This window comes from Mytilus edulis, chromosome 8, assembly GCF_963676685.1.
Source record: "Mytilus edulis chromosome 8, xbMytEdul2.2, whole genome shotgun sequence".
Lineage (NCBI taxonomy): Eukaryota > Metazoa > Mollusca > Bivalvia > Mytilida > Mytilidae > Mytilus > Mytilus edulis.
In genome coordinates this window covers 21797763-21812856 of record NC_092351.1, presented here as the reverse complement: position 1 = coordinate 21812856, position 15094 = coordinate 21797763, and the positions used below count along the sequence as shown (strand labels likewise).

Sequence of the window (15094 nt, the reverse complement as noted above, 5' to 3'; positions counted from 1 at the left end):
ATTAAATTTGTAATTATATTAATAGCCTCAACCTTGGATGTGTTCGTCACATTTGCGTCTTTATTTAACAGTCTGTAGATCTGATAAAGACAGATCAATGTTAGACAGGTTCATGATTTCTATTTCACTGTATAATAGTGAATTTAATATTACATTTAATATGTGTGTTAATTTAATTGTGTATGTATTGTATTCAGGTATGTATGTATTTTATACGACTGAAATACACGTGAGAGGTTAAGGTAGATATAAAACCAGGAATACTTCACCATTTTCTACATAAAAAAAATACATGTACCAAGTCAGCAAAATGACAGTTGTTGTTTATTTGTTTCTTGTGTTCGAGCTTTTGATTTTGCCAAATGATAAGTGACTTTCCGTTTTGAATTTTCCTCGGAGTTCAGTATAATACTGTAATAATACTTTTTTTTAATTTTTCTTATTGTCCGACCTTTAAGCTAATTGGTGGGATTTTGCAATACAATCTATGAAAATAAATATTAATTGGGTCATTTTCAAAAAATGTCGAATTTTGAAATTGAAAAAATTATTAAAAGTTACTTATTCAAACAACCCTCTACATAAGCAAATCATAACAAACAGTACTTTAAGAACAACATATTAAAAGATGCAATCTTAATGATGTCATACAAGAATATGTTATAACATTTTTTGATCGGTGGTACATTATTTTGTCTATCCTGTTACCATTTTCAAAAGAAATTTTGGGTTATTAAGAAAAGGTTAAGATAAAATGTTAAGCTTGTTTTACGTAGACAATTAGATGGTTTTCAAGAGAATAAACTTCTATATATATTCATTCTGTAATATAATAGATAATTTGCCAATTTTCCAGGTTGTACTGAAAAATGCCTCTAAAAATTGGTTTTCAAAGGTTGTAAAAATTAGCACCAGTAATGCAAGTCTAAGATAGCAATTTATATTGTTCGGCATTTTTTCACCCTTTCAAATAAACCCAACATCAAGTAAATCCCTCATAAGTTAGTTTACTTTTCCATATATTTCATTGGTAACAGGAACGTACGTTTCTGATATATTACTATATAAAAGTCTATCCTGTTACCTTTTTGTCTTTCCTGTTACCGATATCAGTATTGCACCTGTGAATGCTTAATTGGGAAGATTAAGACGTTATAACCTGAAGATGACTTCAAACAACGAAATATTTCATTCGTTTTGCACCTATATGTTAAGATAAAAAAATTAACGACGTTTTTGTCTACAATTGTCTATGCTGTTACTGTAACCATAGCAACCATAGTAACAGGATAGACATAACAGGATAGACAAATTTCTTCGTTTTTGATTGCTGTTGTGAAATAACTACTCCCTTTGGAGAAGTGATTATGTTTTTCTATTGTGAATTTGGTTTCCAACACGTTATTGCACTTTTTACAAATATACTGTTGGTGTATTTAATCAAAATTGGTGGTAACAGCATAGACATAAAAAAAAGTACGCTATATTTTTTTCACTAAATGTCTTGAAATTTCGTTTCTCTACACTGTCGTTCAAGAAACGAGGCGTTTTAAATGTAAAGATTACTTTGCACTTTTGAAATCAACACTGACTGATTCAATATTCATAGGGAGATTAATTTCACGGCTGATTTAAGAAGCGGTAACAGGAAAGACATGAACCTCCTGTACGCAGATTCAATTTAGTTTGTAGATAATATGTTACATACAGTGATATAGAAGCTACGAATTTTCGTTAGAATAATATTTAACGTTCTTAAAAAGTCCCTTTTGTAGATATCAAGGCGATCAGAAAATCGCAAAAAAATCATTTGAAATGTGTTTTTCTGACACTGTACGCAGACAAATACCCCCAAAATGGGTCTTAAATGCAGTTTAATCTTATCAAAATAGATGTAAGGTGTGTTTATTATTAATGTTCTGAATCACAAATCCGACAAGCTTTCATTTAAACCATTACAACTGAAATTTCCATTAGAAATAAAAAAGTTAGCATGGGTGTACTGAAAATTCGACATTTTTTGAAAACGACCCAATTATTAAATAAAATTACTATAATTCTATCAAATGTTATTTGTTGTATTACATAATGTACATGTGTCCTATAATGTTTAAATCAGATTTTATAAGCTGTCAATTGAAGATATCTAGAAGATAAATGTTTTTATTTACAAACAAGAATGTGTCCATAGTACACGGATGCCCCACTCCCACTCTCATTTTCTATGTTCAGTGGACCGTGAAATGGGGGTCAAAACTTTAATTTGGAATTAAAATTAGAAAGATCATATCATAGGGAACATGTGTACTAAGTTTCAAGTTGATGTAACTTTAACTTCATCAAAAACTACCTTGACCAAAAACTTTAACCTGAACTTTGCACTATCATTTTATATGTTCAGTGGACCATGAAATTGGGGTCAAAACTATAATTTGGCATTAAAATTAGAAAGATCATATCATGGGGAACATGTGAATTAAGTTTCATGTTGATTGGACTTCAGCTTCATCTAAAACTACCTCGACCAAAAACTTTAACCTGAAGCGAACGGACGGACGGACGCACAGACGGATGCTATCGTAGGTGGGGCATAAATAAAACTATTAGATTAGAAGAAAATTGATTCATGTGTGTTAAGATTTCTATATTCAAATTATTACACTTGTATCTGACCGGGATTTACGAAACTACCTTTTCTTGACAACTTTACTAAACTCCTTTGTAAAATAAAAACCTTGCACACTGAACACAAATTAATAATGTAAAATTAATGTTCAAACTTGAAGCAATATTAGCAACACACCAACTGGGTTCTGTGTGAATTCGAGGCATTTGTGGAGCTCCCTCAGATGGTAACAATGTCTGACATACTATCCAGAAGTGACTGAACCATTCCAAAACAGTATGAGTTTCTCCTGGGTATACGTTAACCCAAACATTATGATTCATGGTAAAACCAGGGGTATTTGATATCATTTTTGCAGTTTCAACAGTTGACTGTGTAAGTTTGTATGGGCTAACAGTTTCTAAACTCCCTAAAATAGATAACAAAATTTTTTTTTAGGCAGAATATTTTGATAAAATGTATCTTTTTTCACATGTCTGTACTGATTATAATAACATTTCTTAAATAAATTGCATTCATCTTTTAATAATAAACGTATTTTGATAACTTTGTTATTGATGTTTTAATTATGAACTTTGTTTGTAAACATATTTTGTCTACCTGCAGTTAAATTGTATCAGGAAAAAAATATATACAAAATAAGGATATTGGTCACCTTTCTCTTTTTCGTTTTTTTTTTTTTTTTTTTTTTTTTTTGCTAACACCAATATGACAGCAATAGCATGGATTCTGGTGGTATACAAATCCTTTTGAAAGTCACAAAAGCGCTTTGAAAACTGTTTTGAAACTTCAGTCTCATTTAATTAATAAGCGATTGGCATTCGTCAATTGTTTATATGGGGACCATTTGAATATATTTTTCTAAATCAAAAATGCACTATGGGAGTGTTGGTGCCCTTAAACTAGTTTAACTCCTCCATATTCTGTATATGCCTTAAATTCAGTGGATGTCGTTTGTTTGGTGTGATTTATACTTGTTTTACGTTTGTTGTTTTATACATAAATCAGGCCGTTATTTTCTTATTTAAACTGTTTTACATCGTGTCTTACCGGAGTCATGTCTAGTTTACAAGTTGTACGGTTGTAGTTTGTTCTCACATCTACACCTCTTTGGAAAAGTTTCTATTTGGCAGTTATATCAAATCTCTTTGTTGTATGTATTTGTATAGCCATTAATTTATTTTGAATCCAGCTAATATGTTTGGATTCATCATTCTTTTGATATATCTTTTCGTGTATAAAAATATACATGGTTCTCCGAACGATTGTGTTGAGCCTCTAAATGAAAGTAGATTGAAATGTATACTTTTTTAAGAATTGAATGCTTCTTTTTGTAACTTCATTGGGGTACCGTACGCACATTTTTAGTATGAAGCGCTTCTGCGCTTCATACAAAATGTACTTCGGTCAACGCTTTTACAACCCTATGAAGTTACAAAAAGAAGCATTCAATACTTATAATTACAGTTGTTTAGTTTTGATCATGAAAACACGAATTTTATTATTGTTTTATTTAATTCACCTGTGCACTTTATTGTGGAACCACTTGTTATCATGAAGGAAAAGTTTTATTGAGCAATGCAATTGCTTACGGAATAACACGTGATGTGCAGTTAGCCAATCAGAATAAAGTATCAGAATGAAACATACATCTAACGTTATTATATGTAAATAAATGCATCAAACGTGGAGTTAACTTTAAATTGTATAGCAAAGTAATGTTTCTATTAGCTTAGGTTACCTGCATCTAATACTATCTTCTGTTGGAATCTTCTTTGTTGAAAAGATTTGTCTCTGAGAGTGTTATTTAAAAAATGAAAGTCGGACGTATTTGAAGTTATGTTATTCAAAGGCCACCATAACGATGGGCTTTGGCAAGCAGCTAATCCGAAAATTGTTGATCGTGTCCATGCAGCATAACATGACATTAAGCCTCCAAGAGAATACCCCATCACTCCTGTATTAGGTTGGTCTATCAGGATACGGTTATTCGCAAGTTCTTGTGCTTTCGGGCGAACTTTATGTAAGACGAAGTCAAGTAAACGATCACCAAATCCTGGGATGTTATCACGTTTTCCACATTTATCTATCATCAGCCTGTACATTACAAATAACAAAATAAAGAAAGCTTTTACCAAACAATATTTTAAAAATAAAGTTAACCAGCGTGCATTTTTCATTAGATTGATAATATTGCAATGTCTCTCGGGGTACTCCAACATGACGATTATTTTATTTGTTTGAAGGATTTTCAACACAACATAACTTAGTATCCTACGTTGACAGATAGGTTTTTTTTTCGAAGTCCATAAATCATTAGTTATATAGTTTATTCAGTCGAATCCTCTTTTACAACCCTTTGCAGATTACGTTGAAACTTTGCAATATCTAATTTATTATACATGCTTACATAACTAAGCTCATCTTTAAGTCCGTTTATTAATGTCCAAACTATGTGTCCTTACTTGATTTTTAGTATTAATCAGTGTTTGTCCGCTTCGTCGTTCTGAATTGTCGAATGTATTGTTTAACGTTTTGACGTTTCTTTAGGAGATAACTGTATTGTATTTTATGCTCTGACGGCATCAATTGGGGATTTGATGGTCGCAAATAAAGTTTACTGGCTACGCGTTAGCGGAGACAGTAAACGGGTATTTGCGACCATCAAATCCCCAATTGATGCCGTCGGAGCTTAAAATACAATATTGTTATCTCCATTCTAATGAAACCCACGTTAAAACATGTAATAAAAATCTGTCAAATGCCGTCTGCGCTTGTGCGTACGTCCCATAGCATCAATTGTCAATTGATGCCATGTAAAAAAGTAACGTTATCAAATCAAAATGAACGTTACAAACGTTGTTGCATTTGAATTATCATTATCTGTGTTGAAGTTAATGTTGCAGAAAACATGGTTGAATCTCTATAGATTTTGTGCATATCTAATGACTTCCTTTTTTTCTTTTTTCTTTGAACAAGACAGTATGAATATTTACCTTAGATATTCTTCATCAACTGTGTAATTTTTTGGCAGGCAATTGTCGCATAAATTAAAAAAGGTCCCGTTAGCGCATGTCAAATATGTACCTGGAACAGGTGTTAGTAGAACAAAACGTTCATGATTTGGTTGATAATCCCCATATCCAATGATGATAAACTCTTTTGTGGTGCCAGTCTCAGCTAGAAGTTTATCGACAATAGGTGTAAGTATCTTAGAGTCACCACCAGGATATAAATCAAAGACAACCACATTCGGGTATTTCTTATACGTGTTTTCGTTAAAACTTGGTGGAAAATACAGATAAATCTTGCGTTCCTTTCCGATTTCTGGAGAATGAATTGTGACATTAGAGGCATGTCCTGCTTTTGAGTAAAACCACGGATATACTTTAAACAAAGGCTTTTCGTGGAAATAGGAAGAAGACATCGATACGGGTAAATCTACAACGAAATTACCACCAATCATATTAGTTTTGTCTGCAATTAAAATTCTATATTCAAGTTTCTTAGTAATTGTTATATCATTTGAACAGTCTTGGCACCGGAATCCATTATCAGAAGATGTAAATGTAAAGAGTATTTCCCATGTATCAGTCGCAGTCTTCATCATTTTCTTTCCCGCTGTCCAGTTTAAACCAAGTCCACTTCCTCTGATGTATAAGAATTTGTCTTTAATTTCCTGCAATACATATATACATTTCAAATATGAGTTTTGACAAGTATATCAGAGTTTATTCAAGTTAAAATCTTGTTAATTGCATTGCAGGCATTGATCTGTTTCATTTTCAATCAGTTTAATTGAGTTCTGGACCTGGCATGTCAGTAACTGCTAGTAGTCGGTTGTTATTTATGTATTATTGTCATTTTGTTTTTTTTTCTTTTGTTTCATATTCTGACATCGGACTCGGACTTCTCTTGAACTGGGTATTACTGTGCGTATTTGTTTTTCTACATGAGCTAGAGGTATTGGGGAAGGTTGAGATCTCCAAAAACTTGTTTAACCCCGCCGCAATGTTGCGCCTGTCCCAAGTTAGGAGCCGCTGGCCTTTGTTAGTCTTGTATTTTTTTATTTTAGTTTCTTGTGTATAATTCTGAGTCCATTATAACTGAACTGGTATACATATTTGTTAAGGGACCAGCTGAAGAACGCCTCCGGGTGTGGGAGTTTCTAGCTGCATTGAAGACCCATTGGTGGCCTTCGGCTGTTTTCTGCTTTGTGGTCGGTTCGTTGTCTCTTTGACACATTCTCAATTTCCATTCTCAATTTTATTATTAAGGTAGAAAATTGTATAAATAGATATAGGAAGATGTGGTATGAGTGGCAATGAGACAAATCTCCATCCAAATAACAATTTATAAAAGTAAACCATTATAGGTCAAGATACGGACTTCAACAAGGAGCCTTGGCTCACACCGAACAGCAAGCTATAAAGGGCCCCAACAATTACTAGTGTAAAACCATTCAAACAGAAAAACCAACGGTCTAATCTATATAAAAACGAGAAACACGTATGAACTACATAAACAGACGATAACAACTGTACATTAGATTCCTGACTTAGGACAGGTGCAAAAAGTTGCTGCAGGATTAAACGTCTGTGTTTGTTAGAATTTTGTTTTCCTATGCAGTTCACGAATATGAGCACGATTTAGGATAAATTCAGTTTCATATTCTCACAGTCTAATGAACTTTGTAAACCTTTAAGGCGGGTTGAGGCGACAATATTTTACAAATGTGATTTTCATTTGTCATTGTTAGCTGTTTCAGTTGATATTCGTCCGACAAAGTGGCATAACTCGGATTTCTTATGATACATATACAGCCCAACAGATGCCGAGTATATATTTTGAATAGTCAATTCATGTATGTGTTTTCATGCAGAATGCTAGTTATCAATACTATTTATGATCATCCTTTTTAACCTTTAAAAATTTTATTAACATGCCTACACATTGTAAAGAATCACAAGAATACAACAAAAGCATTTATCCTCTTTTAGAAAAAGCCGCTATTGGATTAACAGTAATCAATTAGAAGATATAAGTTTTAAATAAATGGAGAATGAATCCATGGATAACAGATGATGGCTCCGCGTGCATACACCATTATTCTAGCTTAATTGTAGAACGGTAAAAGTGAAGCTATTTAATTTCGTATTTGCTATGTTTTGTAGAAATAAGCATTGTGTTACGTTTCATAACATTTTGGTGGAGACAAACTTGAGTACGAGAACTGAAACGAAAAATTCAGCAATGTTTCCATTTGATAAAGGTCAGAACTCTAGAAAAGAAAGAGTGACACCATCCAAATTCAAACTTGACCTGTGTTTTGTGATAATTAGCATTGTGTTTTAGTTTTCTATCATTTGGTTAAGGCAAACTTAAGTTAGAGAACGAAAACAAATTTAAGATCAAACCTACGGATAAAATGAAGGACACACGTACAGACGGACAAAAATATAACTTTATGCTCCTCCCAGTCAGCCTGAAATCGTAAAATACCTTTTCGGCAAGCAAACGAATTTTAATTGTTAATGTTAAGGTTTCCTGGCGAAGGTTAGCCAAGAAAAGCGCTTTGTACACAATAACTTCATGATGTGTTATTTTCATTTATCAATGTTGGTACTAGTACTTCCCTTGCTTGCTACATATTTGTCAACAGTAAGTGGCCATGGTTGAGTCATATATATGGGATATTATGTCTTTAGCTTAGTCGCCTAGATGCTGTTTTCAAATACATGGATCCAGGCTAGAGTTCTAAGAAGACAAATTGATTTTCAAATACGAATCATTCTCTCCGAAAACGAAACATTACAAAAAAATATTTGATGATATATCAGCCGAATAGCAGCGAAAGCATTCAAGCGCTAATTTTTTTTAACACAACTTATTTAAACACCGCTTTCAGGCATTTTAAATTCAGTGTAACAAATCAAGAACTTTTCTCCCGCCATTAAACATGACTCATATTCATAGTAATCACTATAAATTGTTCTATAAAACTATTTCGGGGAACTGAAATAAATGAGTGTATTTCTTTACAAAAAATGGCCTATGATTGGTTCACTTATTAGTCCCAACTCCATTTAGCTGGGAAAATATAAATAAATTAATTACAGTGACAAAATGATTTACCTTGATATTCATTTCCGGGTATTTAGCTATTATCCGAAACTCTAGGTTTGTTCTTGACTTAGACTGGACTTCTGCTAAGCACTGTCCACCCATGCAAAACCCATGCTTGCCGTTTTGTGTTACACATGACAGAGTTTCATTGCAACGACAGTCAACATCCAAAATCAAAATGGAAACAAAACAGCATATCAGTAAAATCTGAAAGTCATAATTAATAGGTTACACTAGAAGTAAAAACTATATATATACAGTAAAAATATATTTAACCGCACCAAATACAAAGTTCTTTAATATGGTGTTTTTGTAGTTATTTATATTATGATTTGTAGGATTTAATTTTTGATGTACAAATTTTAAGCTTTAATGGAAATCATTCTCAGGACCATGTCTTAACAAATAAACTAAATGTCATTTCGGGGCCTTTTAAAACTAACTATGCGGTGTGGGCTTTGCTCATTATTGAAGGCCGTACGGTGACATGTAGTTGTCATTTTGGTCTCTTGTGGAGAGTTGTCTCATTGGCAATCATACTACATCTTCTTGTTTTATAAATATTACGAAATGTTCCATATTATTTTAGCTTTAAAGCTGAAAAAAAGGTCGAAGAAATTCATTCACAATTAATCGAATCATGGTGAAGTCTCGTAAAACTACGAAAAATGGCTAAAAACATTAACAAATTTTTAATAGCTTACTTTTAAGGAGCAACCCTATATCGTAATCGTACGGTACAATAGACCACTTTCGAGTTCATCCGTCACCGGAAAAAACTCGTCAATTATACGCGCCTTTATGACGTCATTTACCAGATAGAGGGGGTCGCCTGTATCCCTGCACTATTTAAGTTCATCAAGCGTCTTGGTGATCGTCATTGTGCAGGATACACTAGAAATAATGGTTGTTCTGTAGGTACTTAATGATAATTCCCTAATGACATCAATGCTGATTGTCAATTTTGAGAATTCAATTTGTCGTATAATTCGTACAATATAGAATTATAGTTTTCCAACCACTCGCTCAACATTGGAATGGAAGTGACGACGCCCCTAAACGCACCAATGACGTTCACTAAAACCAGAGTTTTTGACGGAAATGCATCGAACTCGAAAGTTGTCTATTTCTGTTAAATCGAAGTTTTGTGTTAAGAATTAATACTCCAAATAGAATTTAAACAAGCTAGAATTTGATAAAATATAAAGAAGAATATGTGGTATTATTGACAATGAGACAACGTACTCTTCATGTCAACATCAATGATGAAACGGAACCAGGAGGTTTAAATAATGTTGTTGAAATAGTTTGTTTCTCTAATTTTCGTCCCGTTTATCTGAAGGTATATTAAATGTTCACCATTAAAGGTGAAATTGTTGCATTTCACGGCCAGAGTAAGCAGCTGGACTAAACATTCGGTAGGTGGTTCTAAAGTGTTGCGAGAGTCCCATATTTCCTTACATGATTGTATTCCGGCATCATGAGGTTTGTTGGAATACAAGGTGATGACGTCTAAAGTGACAATGAGGGTTTCCGAAAGAAGAGGGATCATGGATTCCATTTTACGAAGATAATATGTAGTGTCTTGAATGTGAGAAGGAAGATTTTCTACATGAGCCTCATAGATGAAAGTCTATGCGTCAGCTCTCTAATAGATTCAATTATTTAACCTAAGTCGAAATTTATTATTATTTTTCTAATCATTATCAATTAATCTGCTATTTATTTGGGATGTTTTAATACACCTCCTCTGTTTTTATTACTCTACTGTTGTCAAATTTGACATATTATACCAGTTTAGATCGGTCAGTGCTGGAATTTATTTCCACGCAATTGTTGTAACATCTTATTTTGTCATTCATTTTGGAGTTTTAGAGTTGTGCAAGTTCATATAGCAAATTTCTGTTTTTATTTTAGGCACATTTTTTAGTCTTTGAATCGTGTTTTGGAAATTTTAAAATGTATTAGCGTCTCTACAATGAATATATGATGTTCGGAGTAAAACTGTCTAACTGTTTTATTGTATAGAATTCAAGATTTTTATAGTTTTATAATCAGAATAGATTGACATGATTCATTCAAAATCCTGATCATACAGATGAATGATAATCTGTTATCCGAAATATTTAACATTTGTTCACTTTATCATGTTTATGGTGATATTTTTGGTGATTTTGTACACTGGTTACATATTATGTTTTGTGATGTACTGTATCATAATTATATGATCCATCGCCCGCAAGATTTATTGTTGACTATTATTCAGTCATTCTATATATATTATATCTTTCAGACTCATATAATTTTTCCTGTTTGTGTAGTATTGTCAATTTTGATGATCCAATACCTATTAAGTTTATTGGTTGGTAGATTCTGATAGACTCTATATATATATATATATAAGTGCCTATAAATAGCAGCACATGACATACAAATCTATGGGAGTGTGGATTAATCAGTACAGAGATTAATTCAATTACACAAATAAAATTATAGATTGCCTAACAATGTTATTTTAACACACTATTTAGTATGTAAATATAAGAATGTTTAAAATATTTACAAAATGATGAAAATAAACGCAATATTTCGCTAGACCAACTAGCTTTATCAAGCGTGCATCTATCCAGGTGAAATCGGATGTAGATGATAAGAAACTTTTGCAGCTCAACGTCTATGTTGCACTGAACTGCCTTTAAAATAAGAAAATTTTGCAGCTCAATGTCTATGAGCTCTTGCATTTAGCTGCTTTGAAAATAAGAAAATTTTGCAGCTCAATGTACATGTTGCACTTGGATTTAGCTACCTTAAAAATACATAATTGGTAGTTGAAGTTAGCAACGTCCATTGGCCAATATTACGGGATAAAAACGACGATGCTTTGTTTTAAATTATTCTTGATCTTTCCTGTATCTTTTTTCGTCTTTTTCGGTAAGTTCATCAGGTTCTAAAGTGTGGAGTTGGTGGATCCAAAAGTTTTCTCTTCTCCTTCTCGCCGTGGTGTCCCATTCGGTGTTGACTTCTATAATTTGGAAAGTGATATTATCAAAAGGATGTTTCGTTGAACGAAGATGTCTTGTGAGAGGACAGTTTTTGTTGGTTTTGTACGATGAACGATGGTTATTGAGCCGAATATTAAATTTGTCCATTGTTTCTCCCACATACTGAATGCCACAAGTGTCACATGTTAATATATAAATTGAGTTCTCCGTTTTACAGTTGGAATTAGAGTAGATGGTATAATTTTGTTTAGTAACGGAGCTGATGAAAGAACTGCTTGTATTGGCAGCTTTACAACACAAACAATTCCTTCGACCACATTGTTTGTAGCAACCGGGCGATGGATTAGGCTGCTTTGCTAATACAGATGTCACTAATTTGTCACGGATGTTTTTAGGTCTTCTGAAGGCCATGACTGGTGGTGAAGAAAATACCTTTTTTTAGATTTAAATCATTTTCTATAATTTTCCAATGCTTCTGAACAATGGATGACACATTTTTAAAATCCGGATGGTAAGTGAGTACAAGGGGTGTTCTGTTAGCTGCTTTATTCTTATCTTTGTACTCAAGAAGTTCTTGGCGACTAGTTTTGTTTGCTCTTTCGAAAGCGCTATCAATGATGTTGTTATTGTATCCTCGAACAACTAGATGTTTACGAAGTTGTCCAAGTCTAGCATTTTTCGTATTTTCAGTAGAGCATATTCTCTTGATTCGCAATGCCTGGCTGAATCGGATACCACGGGAGCAGTGTTTAGGATGGCAACTTTTAGGAGAAATGAATTGATGTTTGTCCGTTTGTTTGGTATGGAGGTCCGTTATAATGGTTCTGTTCTTGATGTAACTCGTAGTATCGAGGAAGTTTATTTTCTCCATAGATGATTCATATGTAAATTTTATTGAATGGTGGAAAGAGTTGCAGTGTTCTAGAAATTCATTAAGATGTTCTTGTGAATCTGTCCATTTGAAATCAATATCGTCAATGAATCGGAACCATGATAAGGGCTGATATGGAGCACTAGCCAAGAGGCGTTTTTCAAGTTGGCCCATAAATATGTTGGCATATTACGGGGCCATTTTTGTGCCCATACTAGTACCGTCTATCTGGAGATATTGTTTTTCATTGAAAGAGAAGTTGTTATTCTCCAGTACTAGTTTCAGAAGTGTAACAAGGCACTCAGTAGGAGGATTTTTTTCACTACGAGTGTTCCATGCCTCTTCACAGGCTGCTATTCCTTCGTCTTGTGGAATGTTGGTATATAAAGAAGACACGTCCATGGATGCAAGTATAGTATTGCTTGGTAGTGACATCTGTATTAGCAAAGCAGCCTAATCCATCGCCCGGTTGCTACAAACAATGTGGTCGAAGGAATTGTTTGTGTTGTAAAGCTGCCAATACAAGCAGTTCTTTCATCAGCTCCGTTACTAAACAAAATTATACCATCTACTCTAATTCCAACTGTAAAACGGAGAACTCAATTTATATATTAACATGTGACACTTGTGGCATTCAGTATGTGGGAGAAACAATGGACAAATTTAATATTCGGCTCAATAACCATCGTTCATCGTACAAAACCAACAAAAACTGTCCTCTCACAAGACATCTTCGTTCAACGAAACATCCTTTTGATAATGTCACTTTCCAAATTATAGAAGTCAACACCGAATGGGACACCACGGCGAGAAGGAGAAGAGAAAACTTTTGGATCCACCAACTCCACACTTTAGAACCTGATGGTCTTAACGAAAAAGACGAAAAAAGATACAGGAAAGATAAAGAATAATTTAAAACAAAGCATCGTCCTTTTTATCCCGTAATATTGGCCAATGGACGTTGCTAACTTCAACTACCAATTATGTATTTTAAGGTAGCTAACTCCAAGTGCAACATGTACATTGAGCTGCAAAATTTTCTTATTTTCAAAGCAGCTAAATGCAAGAGCTCATAGACATTGAGCTGCAAAATTTTCTTATTTTAAAGGCAGTTCAGTGCAACATAGACGTTGAGCTGCAAAAGTTTCTTATCATCTACATCCGATTTCACCTGGTTATATGCACGCTTGATAAAGCTAGTTGGTCTAGCGAAATATTGCGTTTATTTTCATCATTTTGTAAATATTTTAAACATTCTTATATTTACATACTAAATAGTGTGTTAAAATAACATTGTTAGGCAATCTATATATATATATATATATATATATATATATATATATATATATATATATATATATAACTCGTCTAAACATCAACCCAACAATGTTAGATCTGTAAATTTGCTTTCGCAAATTTTTGGTTCTTCCCTCGCCGGGATTCGAACCCATGCTACTGTGATATCGTGACACCAAATCGCCTGCACTGCAGCCGTCCCGCTAGACCACACGACCACCTGGGCTCTTAAAAAAAAGAGCTTTCGCTGGCCGTGTGTTACCTTTCCACGTCAGTTTTAATCTAGCGGCGTACTGCAGTACATGATATATAAGGCATGAAGATGTTATTGTTATAGATCAGCTAAATTATCTATAGTAAAGGATCCTACAAATTAATGTAAGATACAGTCACAGAAAATAATTATATTTATAAGTAAGTCTGAGTCATTGACAACCCTACAACAGATGTATCCATCGGATCGCCATCAATGATGGTGATACATGGCTGTGTACATAATGTATATACAACTCGTCTAAACATCAACCCAACAATGTTAGATCTGTAAATTTGCTTTCGCAAATTTTTGGTTCTTCCCTCGCCGGGATTCGAACCCATGCTACTGTGATATCGTAAAACCAAATCGCCTGCACTGCAGCCGTCGCCGTCATTGATGGCGATCCGATGGATACATCTGTTGTACGGTTGTCACTGACTCAGACGTACATGAATATGTTGAACAGCTCACACTACGATAAAATTTCATTATTTAGAATTTTCTTTCGTGAATACCGCGTGCATGTGTCATGTAATTATTTCAACAAGATTCTGATGGTCACTAAATAAAATAGATATAGTAACAGTTACTATTCGAATTAATAAAAAATATGAATTTACAAAGGTCATAATTACCTTTGAAAGCATTATATCTCACGTTATCTTATGTAGACTCCTTACAGTGTATTATCATATTGGTGTAACTAGTATTTTGTTTGTTTTGTATTTATACAAAATGTAGATTATTGCACTAGACATATCATGTGTTGAACATCATTTCAGATAATGCTTACATGTAGATGAATCTATGTCCCAAATTTTGCAACCACTTCAGTTTGTTGAATTAAACTTCGAAAAACAACATCAGTATTATGTGTTTTTGACTACAACTTTAATTTTAAACTGAAAGTCGAACAC

At 33.4% G+C, this 15094-nt stretch overlaps 1 protein-coding gene across 1 annotated transcript; it reads right to left on the bottom strand.

Annotated features, from left to right (window-relative positions):
* Nucleotides 1-2629: 2629 nt before the first annotated feature.
* Nucleotides 2630-14875, bottom strand: LOC139485068 (uncharacterized). The gene is made up of 5 exons (XM_071269185.1): nt 14813-14875; nt 8762-8959; nt 5623-6305; nt 4368-4723; nt 2630-3035 (listed from the first exon to the last, which is right to left on the bottom strand). The coding sequence occupies exons 1-5, from the start codon at nt 14822-14824 to the stop codon at nt 2710-2712; spliced, it is 1575 nt and encodes a 524-aa protein (XP_071125286.1). The 5' UTR covers nt 14825-14875; the 3' UTR covers nt 2630-2709.
* Nucleotides 14876-15094: the final 219 nt, after the last annotated feature.

Bases quoted from the DNA above. Each gene is read 5' to 3' on its own strand.
- LOC139485068 (XM_071269185.1), bottom strand. The intron at 6,306-8,761 runs GTAAATCATTTT...TATGTATTGCAG, and splicing joins ACCCGGAAATGAATATCAAG to GAAATTAAAGACAAATTCTT. The intron at 4,724-5,622 runs GTAAATATTCAT...TGTAATGTACAG, and splicing joins GTTGATGAAGAATATCTAAG to GCTGATGATAGATAAATGTG.